This window comes from Arachis ipaensis, chromosome B08 (genome assembly GCF_000816755.2).
Source record: "Arachis ipaensis cultivar K30076 chromosome B08, Araip1.1, whole genome shotgun sequence".
Classification (NCBI taxonomy): domain Eukaryota; kingdom Viridiplantae; phylum Streptophyta; class Magnoliopsida; order Fabales; family Fabaceae; genus Arachis; species Arachis ipaensis.
In genome coordinates this window covers 405,186-425,851 of record NC_029792.2, presented here as the reverse complement: position 1 = coordinate 425,851, position 20,666 = coordinate 405,186, and the positions used below count along the sequence as shown (strand labels likewise).

General features: G+C 35.7%; 6 protein-coding genes across 6 annotated transcripts; 2 read left to right on the top strand and 4 right to left on the bottom strand.

Annotated features, from left to right (window-relative positions):
- On the bottom strand, nt 3,947-6,091 carry LOC107612081 (ras-related protein Rab7-like). Its single transcript, XM_016313912.2, has 6 exons — nt 5,606-6,091; nt 5,383-5,509; nt 5,169-5,315; nt 4,483-4,563; nt 4,243-4,388; nt 3,947-4,157 (listed from the first exon to the last, which is right to left on the bottom strand). The coding sequence occupies exons 1-6, from the start codon at nt 5,656-5,658 to the stop codon at nt 4,088-4,090; spliced, it is 624 nt and encodes a 207-aa protein (XP_016169398.1). The 5' UTR covers nt 5,659-6,091; the 3' UTR covers nt 3,947-4,087.
- Nucleotides 7,404-8,390, bottom strand: LOC107614145 (60S ribosomal protein L37-3). The gene is made up of 4 exons (XM_016316371.2): nt 8,235-8,390; nt 8,004-8,139; nt 7,799-7,900; nt 7,404-7,708 (listed from the first exon to the last, which is right to left on the bottom strand). Exons 1-4 carry the CDS (start codon nt 8,235-8,237, stop codon nt 7,662-7,664), a joined length of 288 nt encoding a protein of 95 aa, XP_016171857.1. The 5' UTR covers nt 8,238-8,390; the 3' UTR covers nt 7,404-7,661.
- LOC107612229 lies at nt 10,210-11,827 on the top strand. The gene is made up of 2 exons (XM_016314032.2): nt 10,210-10,886; nt 11,024-11,827. Exons 1-2 carry the CDS (start codon nt 10,861-10,863, stop codon nt 11,718-11,720), a joined length of 723 nt encoding a protein of 240 aa, XP_016169518.1. The 5' UTR covers nt 10,210-10,860; the 3' UTR covers nt 11,721-11,827.
- LOC107613459 (kinesin-like protein KIN-13B) lies at nt 12,987-17,856 on the bottom strand. Its single transcript, XM_016315463.2, has 12 exons — nt 17,467-17,856; nt 17,141-17,359; nt 16,737-16,922; nt 16,523-16,624; nt 16,091-16,168; nt 15,916-15,997; nt 15,593-15,752; nt 15,220-15,522; nt 14,739-14,957; nt 14,268-14,607; nt 13,575-13,640; nt 12,987-13,493 (listed from the first exon to the last, which is right to left on the bottom strand). The coding sequence occupies exons 1-12, from the start codon at nt 17,617-17,619 to the stop codon at nt 13,314-13,316; spliced, it is 2,088 nt and encodes a 695-aa protein (XP_016170949.1). The 5' UTR covers nt 17,620-17,856; the 3' UTR covers nt 12,987-13,313.
- On the top strand, nt 18,626-19,671 carry LOC107614293. The gene is made up of 2 exons (XM_016316511.2): nt 18,626-18,878; nt 18,965-19,671. Exons 1-2 carry the CDS (start codon nt 18,871-18,873, stop codon nt 19,542-19,544), a joined length of 588 nt encoding a protein of 195 aa, XP_016171997.1. The 5' UTR covers nt 18,626-18,870; the 3' UTR covers nt 19,545-19,671.
- Nucleotides 19,172-20,609, bottom strand: LOC107610310 (mitochondrial arginine transporter BAC2). The gene has a single exon (XM_021108451.1). It carries the CDS (start codon nt 20,394-20,396, stop codon nt 19,749-19,751), a length of 648 nt encoding a protein of 215 aa, XP_020964110.1. The 5' UTR covers nt 20,397-20,609; the 3' UTR covers nt 19,172-19,748.

The window sequence follows — 20,666 nt, the reverse complement described above, 5'->3', positions numbered from 1 at the left end:
TTTCACGAAATCTAACGGATCTTAATCTAGCTCCCATAGAGAAGATATTATTATTCATTATGTAGTCTTATCACTCACTCTTTCATTAGATTTCTATTAGACCAAGTATCTACCTCAAACCAACAAAATTCTGATGACACACGGACCAAACTAAAATAATAAGCATCTCATTTATATTTCTCATCTTTGTCAATGTCATTAAAGTTAAACACAAATTAAATAAAATATACATTACATTAAAATAGTCTAAAAAATTAACAACCAAAATATAATAATAAATTCATGAATAAACCATAATTAAAATTATATGACAAAACATAAATAAGTCTTTTTTTATAAATTATTGAGCACTTTAAATATTATGTTTGTTTTGCTTTGATTTTTTTCTAAATAATTTTACTATGCTAACTATTTATATTATTTTAATTTTTCCTTACCTCATCCATCCTATTCCTATCTTTATATTATGTTTGTTTTGTCTTAAAATTATGAATGTACATAAATTTGATCTTAATATTTTGCACCAAATACTTTATTCTATAAACTTTATTTTTTAGGTTTGATTGTTTCTAAGACGTATTTTTGGTATAAGTATTAAATAATGTGTGTAATTTTTAGTATTAGTATATAGAGTATAGGTTTAATCGATTAGACACCTATTACTTTATTAAAATTTTAAAATTTACACTAAAAGAATATTTAATTTTAATGATACATTTTTTATACATATATTTGTATGACATTTAAATTTTGTAAATAACGAGAGATTAAAGAGTATCTACAAATTTGATTAATTAATATTATTATTAATATTAATAAATGGTTACTAACTGGTTAGTACCATTTAGCTAAATAGATACAACCTTTTAACAATCGTGTATCTTCAAAATATAGTATCTGTTGGCTAAAGGGACACCACTCTTTAAAAATATAGAGTTTGTTGCAATCCCGGCGAAATTCACCTAACAAAACTCAAATTTCTAAGCCATTATTATTGTTTCCAAGAGTACATAGGAGTACACAAACAATAAACATAACTTTTTTTTTATCATCGTTTCCAGAAATATACAGATATGCGAGAATAAGTCATATTTAACAAGAATTTTTTTTATTATAAATTAAAAAAATCATTATTTTTTCAAAAAAAAATTACAATATTCGTGTGTACTCCTATATACTTTAAAAACGATAATAATAATTACCATTACCTATTGTGAAGCTTAAGAATTTAAATTCTTGTGTACTCTTGTATATTTCTGTGTATTTTAAAGATTATGATAATGGTTATTATTACCGTTATGAATAAATTTCCACGTCTTTTAACACAGAAATAATTCCCCACAACCTTGTTAGTCACCACGGTAGTAGCCGCAATAACACAGAAGCAATTTCCCAGGACCTTGCTAGTGGCCACGGTAGTAGCCGCAACAACGATAGCAGTGGCACCAATGAATCCTGTGCACTCCCATACTATGTCTCGCTTGTTGCCAATGATGAATTCCGGAGAGATGAGATTCAATGTGGATGCATCAGATGGGATAAAATATCCCAAAATCACCGCTATACAAGCAACAAAAATATTAGAAACTTCATTTCTTCCAGAAGAAACCGAACTCCGATTGATATTGAAACCGCTTGTTAATTTGGATATTCATTGTAAATGTTAAATCTTTTTTAGAGTACATAGGAGTACACCAGAGTACATAGAAAATTTTATTAAATATGTCTTATTCCTGTATTTATGTGTATTTTTAGAGACAATGATAACGGCTCTCATTGTCGTTAGCCATGTTAAAGAAGTTATGCTGATTGTTTGTGTATTTTTGTGTATCTCTATTTACTATAGTTGTCAGAACCGAACCGGTAATCGAACTGGTAAAATTATTGGGTCACTGGGTTACTGGTTCAACCGGTAGGTCACTGGTCGAACCGGTTAACCCGGTATAATTAAATAATTATGTAAAATTTAATTATTTTTTTATTATAAGTATTTTTATTTTATTTTTATAAAAATAATTATCATTTTCAAATTTTAATATTTTATTAATTAATTTATATTTATTGTATTATTATATTATTATAAGTAAAAACTTACATACAGTTAGTATTAGTCAAAAGCAATGTAGCTTGGTGGTCAGATTGTTCTTCTTGCAACCCTGGAGTGAGGAGTTCAAACCCTATGTGAGCTATTTTGGAAAATGGAGCTTATGGAGACCATGGTGGACTTGCAGAACCCAGATGCATCGTAGCTTCGCCTTCAGTTGGGACTAATCGGTTCGTTCTGGTCTCTATCTTAAACGGTCCTAACCTCAGACCGGACCGGTGCAGGGTCCGATTTACCGATTTTTCGATTAAATCGGCTTGTCCGGTCCGGTTTTTACAACTATGCTATGTACTATTGGAGACAATGATAATAGCTTACAAATTTGAGTTTCTATATTTTAAAGAGGATTTGGGTGAAATTCGCAAGGGCACGACAAACTCATCCTAAAAAAACGCATTTAAAAAATTAAAATGGAAATAATTTGTTTTTGAAAATAATATTTTATTTATTTATTTCAAAAAAATTCTCACATTGTATCGAAAATTGATTCTTTTAATTTTTTTTTAATAATTGAGGGAGTAAAATGTGATCTTTTATCATTAATTTTATAATTAGAACCAAAAATAAATGAGAAAGAATAATAAAGAGTTAGAGATTACACCTTATACTTTCAATATTTTTCTTTTTAATAATTGACAGAATTCATTTTCAATTGTATCATTTATTTATTGAACTTGCAATTTGGCGGAAGAAAACTTGGGTTCTTGTAAGGATTTGGTTCAAGAAGTTGGGTTATGTTTTAGCTCGGGTTCTGTCTAAACAAAAAAGAGGCTCGATCAGCAGCCAGTGCTGCACACTACTTTGGTTATGCGCCCACAGCTAAAGGAAGTAAGTCGAGTAGTAAGGAATGAGGTTAATGAGTGCAGATGTGCTTAAAGTTTTGGGCAAAATTAGGGATTGATGCATAATGAATTAGCAGTTTAGCACAGTGCAATAGACGGAGTTATGGATAGAGGTGGCAACACTATCCGAACTCGTGAGTACTCACTCTGTCCTTATCTGCCATTATTGATGCGAATTTTTTGTAAGGCAGAGCGGGGTCGAGTAGAGCAAAAACCCGTCCCTACCCGCCCCATTGTCATCCCTAATGATAACTGTGTGGTGAGAAATAAGAATAGAGCAAGAAATGCAAAAGGCCACAAGAAAAAAGACTAACACTAGGTATTATTCATTCACAAGGTTGTCATTTTTTTAAAATACAGTTGATCAACTCAGCAGAATTTTGTTAGAAATATCCTCTTATAAATTTACTGTTATGCTTGTTGAATTTTAAAATTATTAAAAGACTATTTTGTCAATAATAAAAATCAAATACTATTTTGTCAACGTAAAAATTTTTTCGGATATCGATTTAATATTTACTTCAGATAAAAATCAAATTCTTAATAATATTACTTAATAAATCCATTTCATTCAATCTAATAACATTTAAGAAACAGAGTTAAAAGCCAATTAGTGTCATAGGTTATCCAATCATACAAGCTATAAACATCATTGGTACTAGCTACCTTATGATGCCATATGATTTTATTATGATAGGAATTTAAGATTGGTATGTACTATGTTGTACCACTTCGAAAGATAATATGGTTTTCGTTTTATTCAGCACTACGTTTTACATCATTAATTATAGTTGTGAAATTCGTACATAACATGTATACGTTAATACATATGCTTATGCAAGTTGAATAATACCTTGTTGACTAGTTGACTCATTTTGTGGTTAAATAGACACAAATGGGGCCAAATGGCACGAACATGATTGCTCCGAGGTTAGACGAAGAATGGGCCTTGGGTACATAATTGAGCAATGTTTTGTTTTACTTTTAAGCAAACTAAACAGAAGAATTAAATTATGGTCCAAATATTATAAGATACATTGAATTAGAAGAATTAGCAAGAGGACATCTAATTAACCCACTAATGAGATACAAAACAAAAGATTTGCAATAATTGAAGTTTGATCGAAAGAACACTAAGTCATCAACATTCACAGCCTGTGGACCTGTGCTGCCGTCCACCACCACCCACTTCAATTGTGTCAGGCATGTATCTGTCATCATAAATCAACAATAAATCAAACAAAATATGAACCAATCATAAGGGAGTAGTAATATGCATGAGATAGGAAAACTCACATTTCTTCTTCAGGTTCATTCTTGAGTGCATTTTTTGCTATACACTGGAAAGCAGCTTCAACATTGAATCCCTCTTTTGCAGAGGTCTCAAAGTATGGTATGCTTCCTTTGGAAGCACACCATGCCTTAGCTTTCTTCTCAGAAACCTGCACCAAAACAAAATCTTGTAACAAATGCAGACATGTAGAAAGTAGAATTATTCACCCAAAAAAATGAAGGTATATACGGATAGTAACTCACAACTCGGCTATTCCCACCATCAACATCAATTTTGTTTCCCAGTAGCACAAATGGGAAGTTTTCGGGGTCAGATGGACTAGCCTGAAAATGAAATAATACTCTTGTTAAGTCCTTAGTAATTGATCTGGTTATTATAACTCGGTTAAATCCGACCTATGGCTCATAAAAAACTGTTGCTTTGCATTAATAAATGGTATTGCAGTATTTATTCCTTGTAATAGAAACCAAAGATTCTAAAAGTGGTAAATTCATGAGGTATGCTCTGAATTCTATCTCTAAGAAATCCTTGATAAAATATTCTGTGAGCTAACTTGAGTATCGAAGTACTTTTTGTAGGTATCCACTCCATTTTCATCAGGAGGTCAAAGCAGAGGAGTGCTAGGGGGCCAACAATTTTTGTATTTTGTAACCATCAATTGACCATCAATAGTGTTTTTAATGGTGTGAGATTTCATCCAACGGTGAGAGATCACTTACTTTTCTTTTGATGGTTAAGTGCTGACCACAAAACACAAAAGTTGCTGGCCCCCTAGACTTTCTCGGTCAGAGTATGCCTCGTTCTCAAACAAAAGGAACTGAGAATAATCACTTCAAGATCCGAGATATACATCGGTCAAGGATCAACAAGTAAGAACAGTAATCTAATCATGTTGAGATAACACTGAAGAATGTAGGATTTGAATCACCTGAATAAGGAATTCTTCTCGCCAATGGCTAAGATTGTCAAAAGATTTGACAACATTTACATCATAAACAAGGACACAACAATCTGCGCCACGGTAGAAAGCCACACCAAGACTCTGAAACCTTTCTTGACCAGCAGTATCCCAGATCTGCACTCAAATCATTATAATGAGGAGGTTATGAAAATGATGAGCGAGAGAGAATTTGCTTCATTACCTGCAAAGTGAACATCCTATCTTGGAATTGAATTTCCTTGGTGAGAAAATCAGCACCAATGGTAGCCTTGTACTGGTTACTAAACTTACGATTCACATACTGATTCATGAGAGATGTTTTGCCAACCCTGTTTAAAAAAGAAGAAGCAATTGGTTTGTTCCATTGATGTCATGATTTGGAACATGAAAATGCATGAATACATAGATGGTGGAGTAAAAGGTACCCGCTGTCTCCGAGGATAATAACCTTAAGTAACATGCGACGGCGAGAAGCCATGGTGGATGAAGAGTATTGTCAGAATTCAGGGATCTGTTTTCTGTTTCTGTTTCTGTTAGTGTGAGTTACAGGACACAGACACGTGGATCAATGCCAGTTACCAATTACAACATGCCGCCTTACACGCCATATCACTCTTTTTTCCCCTCCTCCATTTCCCATATTTAAGTTGTTCATATAAAACACATTTTTCTTGTATTAAGGGTACATGTTCAAACTTACAGAATATAATTAAGATTCGTCAATCGCCCTTCGCCGGCTGCAGAATTGCTACTACAATAAACTCAACTCATGCATCTATTTTTTGAAATTCGCCTAGTAGTCATCACAGATTAATTTATGAACGTTAAAGCCAAGAATATTTTACTCCTTTAGGTAGGTTCTTGCCGACTAATGAATTAAGTGATATTATATATGATAACCGTAATCCAAATTCATTAGATGGATCCCTTAATATAAATACGATAGACCAAGAGCAATTGGTATAAAGATAGATACCCATTGCCAATCCAAAAATAAAAGAATCAATATCCAAAAAATAAAAGGATAAGTATCCATTTCCAGACCGCAAGATCATATAGAACATCACATACGTAACGATAAAACGTTCTTCCTTGTTTACGTCTAGGAACAGGAAGAATGAATATTGGAAATTGGCTTAGTGAGATGAATATTGGAAATTGGCTTAGTGAGACTCTCTAGATAGCTTAAATTACTAACTACTCAATACAATTGCAACTAATCCACCAATTTTTTAATAGCTGGGGAGCTGATATCGTGACGATTTCATAAAGTCAGTTTGATGAATGGAAGTCAGTCAGCAATCACCATTCATTGGTGGTTACTAAATGGAAGTTAGCAATCACAATCACCATTCATTGATTACTAAACCTTACGGGAATAAGAACATGGCCAAAAAAAAAAAGGAATGTCCAACAAGCTAATCCAATTACAAATGTAACAGCAAAATAGATCAAAATAGACTACTTGTGGTTAACGGGAATGTCCCCGACAACGAAATGTCGATGTGAGAAAATTGGCCTATGAAGTATAGACCTTGCTTTATAAGAACAATTGCTAATCATTGATATATTTATTGTTTTAGATTCTAACATACCAATCATCCGCAGAACACATTCTAAAATATATTTCCTGTAAACTACTAAATAGAACCAATAACTGATGATTTATGTGCCATTTAAAAATGATCACGACACGAACCTGAGTTTAAGAGGAAATACACATCTTTGATGGATGAAGAAATTAAACTCTATCCGAAGGAACTGGTAAGCATTTTATATAACATGGAGGGCAAAACATCGAACGGAAAGGGAAAGAAACAACAAAAGACAGGGCAAAGAAGATCAACAGTTTCCCAGGGGTCAAAAAGACGACAATAGATGAAATCATGAAAAGCCAAGCAAAACAAATCACCATAACCAACCAGGATAGGTAAGTATTTGTACTATTGAAGCAAAACCACCCTAAAATAATGACTTGATTAAAACTCAGGTGTCATTCTAACAGTACATACACAATATATGTTGAAAGAAAACGAGTATGATCGGAATAAAACTTCAATACATGAACGGTTATACCTAAATATTTTATGAAGTTACATGAACATGGTAGAAAGACATGAGGCAAGAGATAACCCAATTCTAATCTACTCCACAAAATTTAGTGTAAATCCTATGAATGTATGGATTTTATTCTGGGCATAAGAGTATATATTTGGCAAAGTAAACCATTCGAAACCAAAACTATAATTGTCATACAATCCAACTGAATATCCAAAAAGTCTGATAATCATCTCGTTGAAATTTAATAGCAACTACAAAATTAAAGTAAACAAGACCAAAAGTGACAGAAGCAATGAGGCTATCAAAATAAACAAATGTTCCAAAAGCCTAAATAAAAAGCCTTGCGTCAACAACACAAAAATAACAATCTACCACTCTAATTCGGTAACCACCAAACGACGATCTTCCAATCCAAAAGGCTTATGCAGATGCAGCTGCTCCCTTCTTCCTTGGTGCAGCTTCAGTACCTAGTTAAACAGAAACAAGATCGCATTAACGAAATGATGATTGACGGAAAACACAACAACTGAAGATCTGAATATAGATCGTGGAGGTACCTTCTCTGAAGCCGCTCTTGAATCGGCGAGGCACGTGGCGGAGGTACCTCATCCTGCCGGTGCCGGTGGTCTTTCTGCGGATGGCCTTCACGCTCCAGTTATCTGTAAGGGTTCATTCGGCAAAATAGTACTAGAATCGTGAGAATTAAAACTAAAATGCGAGGAATCAGAATCGCGAATGAAAATGGAAGAAATTAGGGTTTACATTTCCTCTTGCGTGCAGCGGGGAAAGCGCAGGCGGAGCAGCGACTCTTCTGGAGGTGAAAGCTGCGGCGGCCGCACCTCACACAGAGGGTGTGAGTCTTGTTCCTCCTCTTACCAAAGCTCCCTGTTCCCTTACCCTGTGTTACATTCACACATAGTCAGTTAATTCATCATAGATAGACACACAGTGAGCTGTGTGTGTGTGTGTGAGAGAGAGAGAGAGAGAGAGTACCATTGAAGCAGATGCAGAAACCCTAGAGGATGCAGCAAAGGAGCTTTTTATGTGGCTGAAGAAGACGAAGCTGCTGAGAGAATAATATTTATATCTCTGCTCCTCGATAATAAGGGTTTAGGGTTGAGGTATATGGATCCAACATGTGCAACCAAGCCCACCCTCACTAGTAATCCAGTTCTGAAGTTGACTTTGCTACCAATTGTTTGGGATTGATCTCCCAACTTGGGCCAATATCTACGAAGTTGATTCAAACTATTTTTGGGCAATGGCCCAATATTATTTTTCTAGTACAGCAATTTGTGTGTAAAAAATCCGTTAACCAAAATATAAAAAGATTGGGTTAATCCTAAAGTTAGTTTCTTATTGTCCCAATTAAAAATTCGAAAGATGGACGAAGGTCCGTGTCCCTTAACCATTTCTTTCGGGTTCGATACTCACTAGAGGATGGAAATGGAACTTGCTTGCTTGGGAGGTTGTCCACTTTGCCTCTACACCCACCCAAGGGATTAGTCATTGGGCTTTCGGCCTGATGGCGCAAAAAAAAAAAAAAACATAGTTCGAAAGATTAGTAGGCCAATTAAAAAAGTCTCCAAAATACTAATTACAAAATTATATTTTTGAGATTCACAAAATATATTACAGAGTAATTACCCAAATCAGTCCCCGAGGATTTTAGAATCGGACATTTTAGTCCCCAAGGAAAATTAATACACAGATTAGTCCCCAAGGTTTTACTCCGGCAGACAAATCAATCCCCAGTTCATTTTCCGGCAGAGTAATTACCCAGATCAGTCCCCAAATATTTTAAAAACGGACATTTTAGTCCCCAAGAAAAACTAATGTACAAATCAATCCCAACGTTTTTCTCTGTTAGACATAATAGTCCTCCGTCCAAAAATAAAATAAAATAAAATAATTATTATTATTAATTACACAATAATATTGTACTATATTTTTTGTATTTTTTAGACAAAAATAATGATAAATTTATTCATTAAATTCTTATATAATATATATATAGTCACTCAATAATAATAATAATAATAATAAAATTATTAGATATTATTTTACAAGAAATTCAAAGTTAAAATCAGGGCAATTTACCAAATTAAAATGATTGGATGTAAGCTTTACCAAATTACAACAATTGGAATTTGGTTACCATTTTGCGTTGAATCAATTTATATAGAAACTAAATTTATCATTATTTTTGTCTAAAAAATACAAAAAATATAGTACAATATTATTGTGCAATTAATAATAATAATTATTTTATTTTATTTTAATTTTGGACGGGGGACTATTATGTCTAACAGAGAGAAAAGTTGGGGATTGATTTGTACATTAGTTTTTCTTGGGGACTAAAATGTCCGTTTTTAAAATCTTTGGGGACTGATCTGAGTAATTACTCTGCCGGAAAATAAACTGGGGACTGATTTGTCTGTCGGAATAAAACCTTGGGGACTAATCCGTGTATTAATTTTCCTTGGGGACTAAAATGTCCGATTCTAAAATCCTCAGGGACTGATTTGGGTAATTACTCTATATTACATTAGTCTCTAACAATATGATCAGTCAAAAGTCAGAGAGATTAACATAATACACTTTTACCATTTCAAGCCAATTTCAATGATGTAGCTGATGTAATTAAAATTTCATGACTATTTTAGTGCATACAACTGGTTTGAGTTACATGCTTAACTCAAAAGAAAATACATTAATCTTACTAAAGGGTTACTGAATTTCGTGAGAAGTATGGACATGTTGAATTGATTATGTTAGACATATATCTAATCGATGGAGAGTGTAAAATGGAATAGCAGTTAGTTAAGTGATTGGACAATAATGACCCTTCTCCAAGTATACTGTATACCTAATTTTGTGAGTGAGGTCCTCATTTGGTATATCACCAAGCACAAAGACATAAGTGTCAAACCACTAATCTATAATTCTGGGATAGAATCCCAGGCTTTGTTCAAGAAAGAAACAAGTATGTATGTGGAACTACTTTTTAAGTTAACTTGATAGTTTAGCTTAAGGCATGAAGTGGTGGGTGGAGAACTTAAACACCGGCAAGTGTCAGAAAGTGACATCTCACAAAACGGAATGCCACTCATCTTATCTTGATGTCTATATAATCAAAATCAAAATTAGTCTTCACATCTCATTACTCTGTGCCAGCGTGACTCTCTTAACATTATTGGGGACCATGCCATATATGGAATTTCTCCTATAGAGACACATGCATGCTCATTAACATTAACAACTTATATACTCACTTCACGGGTTTGCTGTGTCACCATTAATCTCTCTCACTAATCATTCCCACTTTAGTATAAATAAAGTAATTAAGGCCTAATTAAGGGGTCCCAGCAATTCAAATTTAGATAAATAATAATAAGAACCTAGTACACACCCACCACCTTTAGCTTTGCATCTCAACCAATGCCACTACACTTTCAACAACACGTAGTCAAAATATCAATACAATACTTGCAAACAAATTACATCCTAAAGTTCCGAAATTAATACTCTTTTCTTTTCTTTTATGCAATTATATCTTTAACCTCAATGTAAGGATCATGTATGTAGAGAGACAGAGGGATTGAGAGGGACAAAGATCATGGGATGCTGTGGACAAACAAAAAGGTAATAAGGTTTGAAACCAACACACAGGAAACACAAACCACCCTTTATAGTACATTGCCTTATTGGCTTTCTCTTTTGGTTACTACTCTTTATATGTAACATTATTGAAGAGACTGCAAAAACTAACATATCCACAGAAAAATGCTGCCAAGAGAAACCATTCACAAGGCCAGGGTTCTGCTTCAAAAAACACTCCGAAGCTTCAAGTCTTTAGTCTCTGGAGGGTATCAAAAACTTCCCAGATCACTTTCCTTGAATCCCTTCCTCCGTCGCAGTGGCAATAATGCAAGAACTTATTACTCCAGCGACCAGTTCTACAATGAGTTCTATGATATTCTGCAGTCTGATCTCAACAGAATACGGATCAGGAATGATGACATGAGCATGATCCGTTCAAGAGAACCACCCGCACCAGCATCAGCATCAGTAGTAGAAGATGCTGCAAAAGTTGAAGAAGGAACAAGCAAGAAGCAAAGTCCATTGAAGAAGAACAAAGGGGAGACTACTACTACTACTACTACTACTACTACTCTACCATTGAAGAATAAGAAGGTGAGTAGCAATAATAATAATAATGATGCTTTGGCAAAGAAGATGAAGGAATTGGAGATGATGGATTCGGGTGATGTTGAACACGTGCTGGACATAGAAGAAGCTCTCCATTACTATTCTCGACTCACGAGTCCTGTTTATTTGGACATTGTTGATAAGTTCTTCATAGACATGCACAATGAGTTTAATGTTCCAGTTCCACAACTTCCACACTCATCTTCTGTCAGAATCAAACGCTCAAAATCCAAGGGAAGATTTGGCTCCCTATCTGGCTGTAGATAGGTGTAAGATCATATATATTAAGCTACGAATGCTTTAATTTGGTTGTTTTTTTTGTATATGAAATCTCTTTTAATTTGCTTGCTACCTGTGCCATTGAGTTCGTTTCATTTGTTTGGTTTTGAGTTCCAATTTTATTTTGCTTTTCTGGTTTTTAGTTTTTACATGTTTGAATTCATCCATCCATTAATCAATAATGAGGTGGATGAACTACAGAATCATTATTATAAGAATTTTGAGTTCTTTTATTGTTGTCATGTAACCATGTTCCGTTGATGATTGTAGTTCTAATTTGTTTCTCATCAAAGATGGTATATTGAATCTTAATAGTATAATAGAGTTTCAAAACTTTTATTTGTTTGGATATGAGTTAAGAGGGTAAACGGAAATGCATTTAAGAATGTACTAGTTTTGTAACTACCACAAAAATCTCTACTTGATATATATAGTATTATATACATATATATTATAGCTGTCATAAGATGCGACCTATGAAGAATGGAGCCCAATCAAGTTAAGACAAATCTCTTTCAGGTAACAGTAGTGACTTCAGTAAATTGTTTTTAAGATATATATATATATATATGAAGGCCATATTTTTTTTTTTTTCCTCAATAACAATGAACTAATTCAAATAGGACACAAGGTTGTATAGCAAGATCATCATCATCTTCGGCATCATTATAAGAATATTTGTTTCTTTTTTCATGGATATGGGTTCAGTGAGAAATTAAAAGTGCATAAAACAAACATGGCGGGTAAAGAGATCAATAAATTTAAAAAGACATGCATACCCTCAAAGAGAAAGTTAGTCGATGGGGACATTGGGTTGGCTCTTTTTCCTTTATTTTCTTTTCTTCCCCTCTTTTCTCTTTAATTTTCTTTTGGTGGCCATATGTATAGGGTTTCATGGGTCTAAAATTCTTTCTCCTCTAACTAATATATTTCATAATTTTTTCTTTTCACTTTAGCCATTTTTTTTAATCTCCATCAATTTCCTTGCATCCAAAATTTTATTTAAAAGAATAATATATTTTTTAAATAAAGGAAAAAACTATAACCCTATTACTTTATATTTTTTAAGAAACTCCCTATTTTACAATGCATTAGCATTCACCGTTCTAATAATAACTTTCCCCAATAGAATAATATATCACGTCTAATTAGATATCAACTACAATAATAATAAGCAAATTATTGGAGGCAATGCTTTAAAAAATGCTAACTATAATAACGGTGCGTGTTTGAACCTGAAAAAGGATTCCTAGGTTTAGCAAAAAGTACATATATCTTCAAATAACAGAATAAGCGCAAGACTATTCAATAAGTACTCCATTGATTAATTAAAGATCAATGTAGAACTTTATACATTGATACATTAGGATTATAGCGGGCGTAAAACGAATACAAGTCTACATTCTCAAAAGGGTAAAGAGAAAAATGAAGACCTTCTAATCCCAAGGGCCCAGGAGAAACCCCTAGGTGCCACCAAATAATGATGAATCACAACTATTTAAGAGTGGTACGTCATGTCACATATTCTCCAACTCAATCTTAGAAATGCATGACATGACTCCAACTATATTTCAAATGATCTTAGTAACCAGCAGATGAAACCAAAACATTATGCTCCTTTAAACGTTTCTGAAAATGTGCTAATCGGGTCTGTAACTGCATGATGCCAGCAGCCTTCTGAGAAAGAATGGCATTTAGTTTTGTTATATAATCATCCAGCTGATTCCCTGGTTGATCTGCTTCAACCAAGAGGTTCATCTCCTGTATGTGCAGCGGGGATAAACATGAGTACCAAAACACTAAAGGGCACTTCAAATTTAAATATAGAGACCATTTAAATACCTCTCTAACAATATTCATGGTCTCCTCTACTTGTGTCCGGTGAGCATTTACAAGGTCCTCTTCTTCCTGAAATAACAGCATATGCTTCAGCTAACATGAATTATATATAGAGTAAATGGTCAAATTAGTCCATGAAAGATCACTCGTTTTTCAAATTGGTCTCCGAAAATTTTTTTTAATCAAATTCGTCCTTTAAAGTTTTTAAATTAGTCATGTTAGTCTTTCCGTCACTGTTGTTGTTGATAGTGTCAAAATTTGCTAATATGACATGTTAAGTGACACTCCAAGTCTCCAACACACACCTAAGAGTTTTAATTGGCTATTGACATAATAAGTTTATGAAATTTGATCAAATCAAAACCTAATTGAGGGGAGAACTTGAAGCATTGAAATCCCTCAATTTGGGGTTGGTTTGATTTAATTTCATAAACTAATCATGTTAATAGTCAATTAAGATTCCTAGATGTGTGTTGGGGTGTCGCTTAACATGTCACATTAGCAAATTTTGACACCATCTACAAACAAAATGATGGAAGGATTAATATGACTAAGTTAAAATCTTTAAAGGACGGATTTGATTAAAAAAACCTTTCGGAGACCAATTTAAAAAACGAGTGATCTTTCAGGACTAATTGGACCTTTTACTCATTATATATATATTAAAACCATTCTCTCAGTAGCTAGAAAACTTACCTGTAAGAGTTCAGTTAAATCATCCTCTGAGTGCATCGTTTTAGGTTCAGATCTTGGAAGATCCTTCCATTTGACCTGACCACTAGGTTTCTTTAATTTGTCTTCAGTTGTAGCATATGATTCCACCTTTCCATTATTCTTCAGCGATGGTTTCACCTCCTCGTAGTAATCTTCAGGAGGACTGAAATCATCTCCATCATTTTCATCCTGCCATACCTCAGTTGTGCGATCCTCATAGGCTGATGCAGAAGACAATGGAACCGTGGTTGATTCTTTGAGGTTGATATTAGAAGATAAAACATCTTTCTTGGCATTATTCCCTTTTGACAGGCTCTTCACCCTGGGATTTTTCATTCATTTTTGTAATGGTGAAAGCATTAGTTTTCTGTTATCCAGCTGAAGGAGTAGGGGATATGAAACTAGATTTACAAAATTAAAATCTACTTTAGAGTATAGAAGATTCACCATTACCTGTCAGCATATCTTAATGTATTTAAAGTATGTTCACATGAACCAGAGCTTGGTGATATGCAAGATATCATAACAGTGCGCGAATTGCCAACAAATGAATCCCTCAAGACTTCAGTCAGTTTACTGCCTCTGAAAGGGATGTGCCCCTGATCATTATCAAGAGCTCTTATGCATTCCTTTAAGGCGAGTAAGCTTTTATTGATCTCAGCACCTTCTATTCTGCATCATATAATAATTTGAGGCAACCAGCGAAACAAGTTCATTAGGCTAATATATAAGAGTTATGCCTACAAGTCATCACAGAGATATATTGAAAGAAAAGAAGAAAGGAATACAGTAGCTAATTTAAGATGATACTAATAATAACTATATAGCCATCTATGTTTAATATAGTTTTGTTGTTTAAATTTCTTAGGAATTTCTTTCATAATTACTTATTTAACCTGAGATAACTAACAGCATAATTCATATTAAATTATACCTTGTTTGTTTGTCATTATCCGTGGTATCTGCTCCACGTTCACTTCCGGCAAGATCAATGAAGGAGAGCTTGCCAATGGGGCGGGGAGGTTTGGATTCATTGCCATCAATCAACTTCTTGATAGCAAGCTGAAGTATTGCATGTGACCGTGAAGATTCCTCGTTTGCACCTGTGGTGCCCGTACTTCTTGTGGCGTTTCCTTTTTCAATCAGTTCTTTGATTTGTTCTACGTCTGCTACTCGGTACTCTTGCAAACCCACAATGCAAACTTTCTGCTTACCATCCTCCCTCATGCAAAGTTTTCTGCAGAAGTACAACGTTAGCCCTCAAAATCACAGATTAGGGGGTCGAAACAAGAAGGTATTTAACTTACTTTCGGTCATTAAGGAGATCAAAAAGCTTCCCACCATAGATTTCAAAGAAACTCACAAACAGTTGATAACCTTGATTTCTGTAAGTATGATACATTAATCTCAAAATGTCCCTGGATGCTTTAAGTGGCAGTGGCTTCATAGTGTAAGTTTTTCCACTTCCTACATAAGCAGAAGACGGTATTTAGAAGTTACAATTGGGAAAAAATTATAGCGACCAGAACAGAGCTTGCATTTGCAGTTGCAATTGCCATAAAATATGACTGCCAGTGCCATCAGTAGGCCGTAACAGCAATTATTTCAAAATTGAGAGCCTTATAGTTACCCGTTTGCCCGTATGCAAAGCAAGTTGCTTTAGTACGTTCAAAGATTATTGGAACAATGGGCTCCACTGTTTCACGATACACCTAAAGAAATGAAAAGATTAAAATAAAAGTTAGTATTGACATAGATTGTCACTTCATTTATTTTAACTGGACATATAACTACATTATAGTTACCTCATCATTTGTAACCTCCTCGTTTAAGACAGCATCAAACACAAATTCATGCTTCTCCACATACTGAGTTAGGTCAACCTATAAAACATTAAGCATATAGATTTTAAGAGCTCAAAGAAAAACAAGACATCTACTACATTATTATGCCAAAATCTTTATATGAGAACTAACAAGGGAGGAAGTCCTGGCATTCTGGATAAATATTATTATTATTATGGTATTATGGTAATTGATATAGCGAAGCTAAAAAATATCTTAGTTACTAAAATAAGCATAGAATCATTTTCTATTTTGAACACATTGGCCGAACCATATTTGATTTCTTAGCTCACAACTCACTATTGTCATTTAAGGCAACTTAATCTTATTCTAGAACTTAAGGACAACCATACCGCATTGGAAGCATTGATTGCTAAAGCCAATTCCACTCACCTTCAGTTTAGTCTCATGCACCGTTAATGAATTGGAATATGTCTCTATAATGTCTTCCTCATTCTTTGCTAATTCCTTCTTATTTAATGGTCTCTTTCGAACCTGGAAAAATTGCAAAAGACAACATTAGAATTTAGAAAATATTAAAACTAGTGCTCTATCTTTCCATCCATCTATATACAAATTAGAAAGAATTCATTGTGAGAGAACCTACCACAACTTTGATCTTTGCTACAGAACTTGATTTTTCTTTGTCAACAGGAAAACTTTTCAAGACGTTTTCAGGAGCACGACCTCTGTTAGTCTGTTTGCCCATCATATAAGGTTCAGAATCATCAGAGCTTCTATAACGGGAAGGTTTATACAAGGAGTTGCCATCAAATGCATTTGTTGCTGGAATCTAGCAGGACACACAAATTACAAGCAAAATTTAAGCAACATTTCTCATGTGCATCTACTTACATCACAAACAGAAGATAATTTAAGATTTCATATATCTAAAACAAATCCAATCCTATACTAGATTAGGAACGCTATTAAAAGTAGCATCATATGGACAATCTTCAAAACATTAAATATGTGTGAAAACATAAAATAGAAAATTATTGAAATAATAACCTCGGGAATAAGCTCAGTGTCAAAAGAATGCAGATCCAACAGGCCGGGGCTGAAATCGCCAGGCGAATCCTCGTCATTCTTCTTCTGCGTGGAAGCACGGTAATTACCCGGAGGGGTTGAAGGCTCCATGTAGAACTCATTTCCTCCATTGAAGCTCCTCTGCGCATTCCTGTACATTCTCCCACCTCCTTGAGCTCCTCCGCCATAGAAGTTATAGTCCTGCTCCCGTTCCAAATCAAGGTTCAGCACCACGAGATCGTAAGCTGATCATCACGGATAGAGTGAAACAAATAGAAAAAGAGCAAAATGAATGATAAGATCCGAACCTGTAGCGGAGGAATGTTATTGGATTGAAGGTGCTGAAGGCCAGCGGATTGAAGCCACCTGCTATTGGAAGATCCGTCGAGAAAGTTGTCGGAGTACTGACGCTGATGGTGCACCCCCGCCGTACCAGATCTCTGCCTACCTCCTCCGTTCATCTTCCCCTCACTCGTCACTCGCACAATGCAGAAATCAGATCGGAAGGATCCTGAAGCAGAACCGTCAGCTCCAACTTGCAGAGTTTTGAACAAGTGAAGCAAGTGGTGTTAGTGAAATGAGCAATGAGCAATGGGAACTTGAGATTGAATTTTTTTTGAAGAAGGGAGAGAAAAGAGACCAGGCTCTCTCTCTCTAGATTGGCACGTGCCAAGTTGAACCGGCGTGTGACTACGAAAGACTGGGAGCATGGAAGAGAGTGAGGGAGCTTGGTGCTAGTAGAAACGACGCCGTAACATGGCGAGTAGGGCCTCCGTGTTGTTTTGATTTTTGAACAAATGCCGTCCCACATGGGTGGGGACCACCTGTATCGTTGCGCGCTTGGCTTCACATTCAAAATTTTTGCTACCTTCCACGAGATATTGCCACGTGGCATCTTTAAGGCTTTGGGTTTGGCATTCCGGGTAGCATACAACAATTCACGGCGCTGCAGTGTGTTCTGTTTGGGCCCACTGGCCCATGTTTTCCGGCCCTTTCTCCTTCTTTCATAGCCTGGCCTGTCTGCTATATCCGTTTTTATTTTTAGTTTTTACTAATTCTCATCCTCAATCATAATTTTAAACCTCTTTTCTCTCTTTTGTTAATAATCGTTTGTTCTGGTCAGATGACTTGTTATTTTTGGACAGAAATTCCATATTGCATTAATCAAATGTTTAGGTAGAAAGAGGCAAAACAAGAAGCTAGAACTAGAAGAAGTTAATGGTTTGGTCTGATTATCCCCACAAAGTTTCAAAGCCCAATATCTAGTGGGCTAGTAGCTGTATCAGATAAAAAGAAAAAAATAAGGTCCAAAAAGAAAATTTCTGTGATTTTTATTAGTTATCGGTTATTATCGCCGAGCCAAGATGCTAACTGGTAACTGCTAAGTAATGGATGTGGGATATGGGCATATGGCAGTAATGAAATCATTTATTGCCACCAAAAATGTTGTCGTAAACGTGTCATGATAGAATATTGGAGCACATCGTACTGTACGAGAGAGAGAGAGAGAAGGGTAAGTTACCTTTTGAAGTTGAGTTTACCTAAAACTAAAAACGCTTCTTTGAACATTGATTTCGAAAAGGAAGGAAAGCAACTGCCAAAAGCAAGACACTAATAAAGAAAACGAAAGCATCTTCCTCTTCCCACCCAAGCAATAATTATTAACCCTAAACCCCTCCGAACTAAACTTCTTCCTCATTGCATCGCCATTCATGGACGAGTATCTAATTTTTCTCTTCCTTCTTCGCTTCACATTTCTTAATTTCCTTTCAATTAAAGTAAATTGAGCTGTTTTTTGTTTCACAGATCACAGGAATATCCAAAGGATTACTACTCGAACGCGCAGACGGTGAGAGTGCCGTCTTCTTCCAGCTCATCGGCGACGACGAGCGTGCACGTGACGGCACTGGACGGTCTCGTTAACGTCAACTCGCTCTTCACCATCGCCGTGTTCGTCGGCCTCTCCCTCACCACGCCGGGACAGCGCAGCCTCGAAAATCGTTCCTCGTGCGACGCCGGCGTTGACATCGCCAAGAAGCTTCTCGTCTTCGAGGTTGTTTCCTTCAGCTTCTTCCTGTTCTCGTCTCTGGTGGCGCAGGGACTCAAGCTCGCCCTCAACCTCCTCAACAGCAAGGAGGTTGATGATGCTTTCCGTGCACACATCAACCTCAAGGTGCTCCGTTTCGGTATGCTTGGCTCCGCCATCGGCTCCGTCATGGGATGCCTCTTCTTGGTTCTTTCAATGGTGAATGTCATCGAGATCCGCCTCGGGATGCTCTCTTGTGGCAGCAAGTCCGCCTCCCATGCCGTTGCCGTCATGGTTGTTTTGGTCTCCTCTGCTCTTTTGGTTTATATCTCCACTGCGATCTATGCTTTTACTCATTGATTGATTGAAATTTGAATGAATGAAATGCTTTCTCTCTTTAAATGGAATGGCTTCTAACTTCTATTATAAGTTTTGTAATTTATATTTGGTATGCTTGAATCAGTTGAATGTTTGGATAAAGGGAAAATTCTAGAAATGAAGAATTAATCAGTGAAATGAAAATCACATTGCTGAATTTTTGTGAGTTTAGGACATTTGAATGGTTCAGTTACTATTAAAGAAGCACCTGAGAGTAATCTCATAAGCTGAAAACACAGCACCATTCACTATGAAAGCTCTAGCAACAGCTGTTCCTAAACCTCGCCACAACACAACATAGCCTTCCTCTTTTATGCTCTTTTGGAGACAATCTAGGATACCATTGTATTTAGAAGAATGAAGTGTTTGAGCCTGGATTCTTGTCTTTATAACATCTAAAGGGTAGCTGAAGATCCAGCTAGATACCCCAGCTAATCCCCCTGCTACCAGCATAGTATTCAAGCTTTCCTCAGAACTTTTTCTGCAGCCAGGGTGAAGTAGTTCCCTTGCATATTCGTATGTCCAGAAGTACAAACCATGTGCAGGTGCATCTCTCAACACAGTAATGCTGAGTCCTCTGTAAATTCCGCGGAAACCTTCGGTTTTCAATATGTTCTTAGCAACCTTTATGGGACCCTTTTCGGCTTCAGATAATTGGCTTGTGTCGCGCACCTGAAGGCGAATTTTCACCAACTCAATAGGGGAAAGCAGTATGCTTTGGAGAGCACCGGTACCAACTCCTCCTAAAGCAACAGCCTTAAGAGAAGGAGGGTCATTAAAGGAAACTGGTGAGCAAAATGCTCTTGACAACACTGCATAACTTTGGAAAACCATAGCGTTCTGCAAAATGAATAGCAAAGCAATAGCTTTGATTAAACAGAATGAGGAAATGCTGTTTAAATACAGTTGTGGAATGGATGTGAAAAGTTGACCTGAAAAGTGACAGAAGCCAAAGGTGCAGCCATGCCGCGGTAAAGAGAAGTTAGTCCTTCCTTGGCTACCACGTTTCGAAGGATGGTGATAGCGGAGCCGGCTCTTGAATTCTGCTGCTGCAAGATTCGGAGGGTGTCCAAGGGGTAACCGGAGATTATACCGGCAATGCCA

What these genes read in the sequence shown, in the direction of transcription:
- LOC107612081 (XM_016313912.2), bottom strand. Translation starts at nt 5,658, where the DNA reads ATGGCTTCTCGCCGTCGCATGTTACTTAAGGTTATTATCCTCGGAGAC. An exon ending in GAGAAGAATTCCTTATTCAG is followed by an intron (nt 4,564 to 5,168) that starts GTGATTCAAATC and finishes TTTCATTTTCAG; the next exon opens with GCTAGTCCATCTGACCCCGA. An exon ending in ATGGTGGGAATAGCCGAGTT is followed by an intron (nt 4,389 to 4,482) that starts GTGAGTTACTAT and finishes GTTTTGGTGCAG; the next exon opens with GTTTCTGAGAAGAAAGCTAA.
- LOC107614145 (XM_016316371.2), bottom strand. An exon ending in CGCTGCACGCAAGAGGAAAT is followed by an intron (nt 7,901 to 8,003) that starts GTAAACCCTAAT and finishes GAACCCTTACAG; the next exon opens with ATAACTGGAGCGTGAAGGCC. An exon ending in CAAGAGCGGCTTCAGAGAAG is followed by an intron (nt 7,709 to 7,798) that starts GTACCTCCACGA and finishes CTGTTTAACTAG; the next exon opens with GTACTGAAGCTGCACCAAGG.
- LOC107612229 (XM_016314032.2), top strand. Translation starts at nt 10,861, where the DNA reads ATGGGATGCTGTGGACAAACAAAAAG. An exon ending in TGCTGTGGACAAACAAAAAG is followed by an intron (nt 10,887 to 11,023) that starts GTAATAAGGTTT and finishes ACATATCCACAG; the next exon opens with AAAAATGCTGCCAAGAGAAA.
- LOC107613459 (XM_016315463.2), bottom strand. Translation starts at nt 17,619, where the DNA reads ATGAACGGAGGAGGTAGGCAGAGATCTGGTACGGCGGGGGTGCACCAT. An exon ending in GATCTCCTTAATGACCGAAA is followed by an intron (nt 15,523 to 15,592) that starts GTAAGTTAAATA and finishes GTACTTCTGCAG; the next exon opens with AAAACTTTGCATGAGGGAGG. An exon ending in CCATGAATATTGTTAGAGAG is followed by an intron (nt 13,494 to 13,574) that starts GTATTTAAATGG and finishes CTGCACATACAG; the next exon opens with GAGATGAACCTCTTGGTTGA.
- LOC107610310 (XM_021108451.1), bottom strand. Translation starts at nt 20,396, where the DNA reads ATGGTTTTCCAAAGTTATGCAGTGTTGTCAAGAGCATTTTGCTCACCA.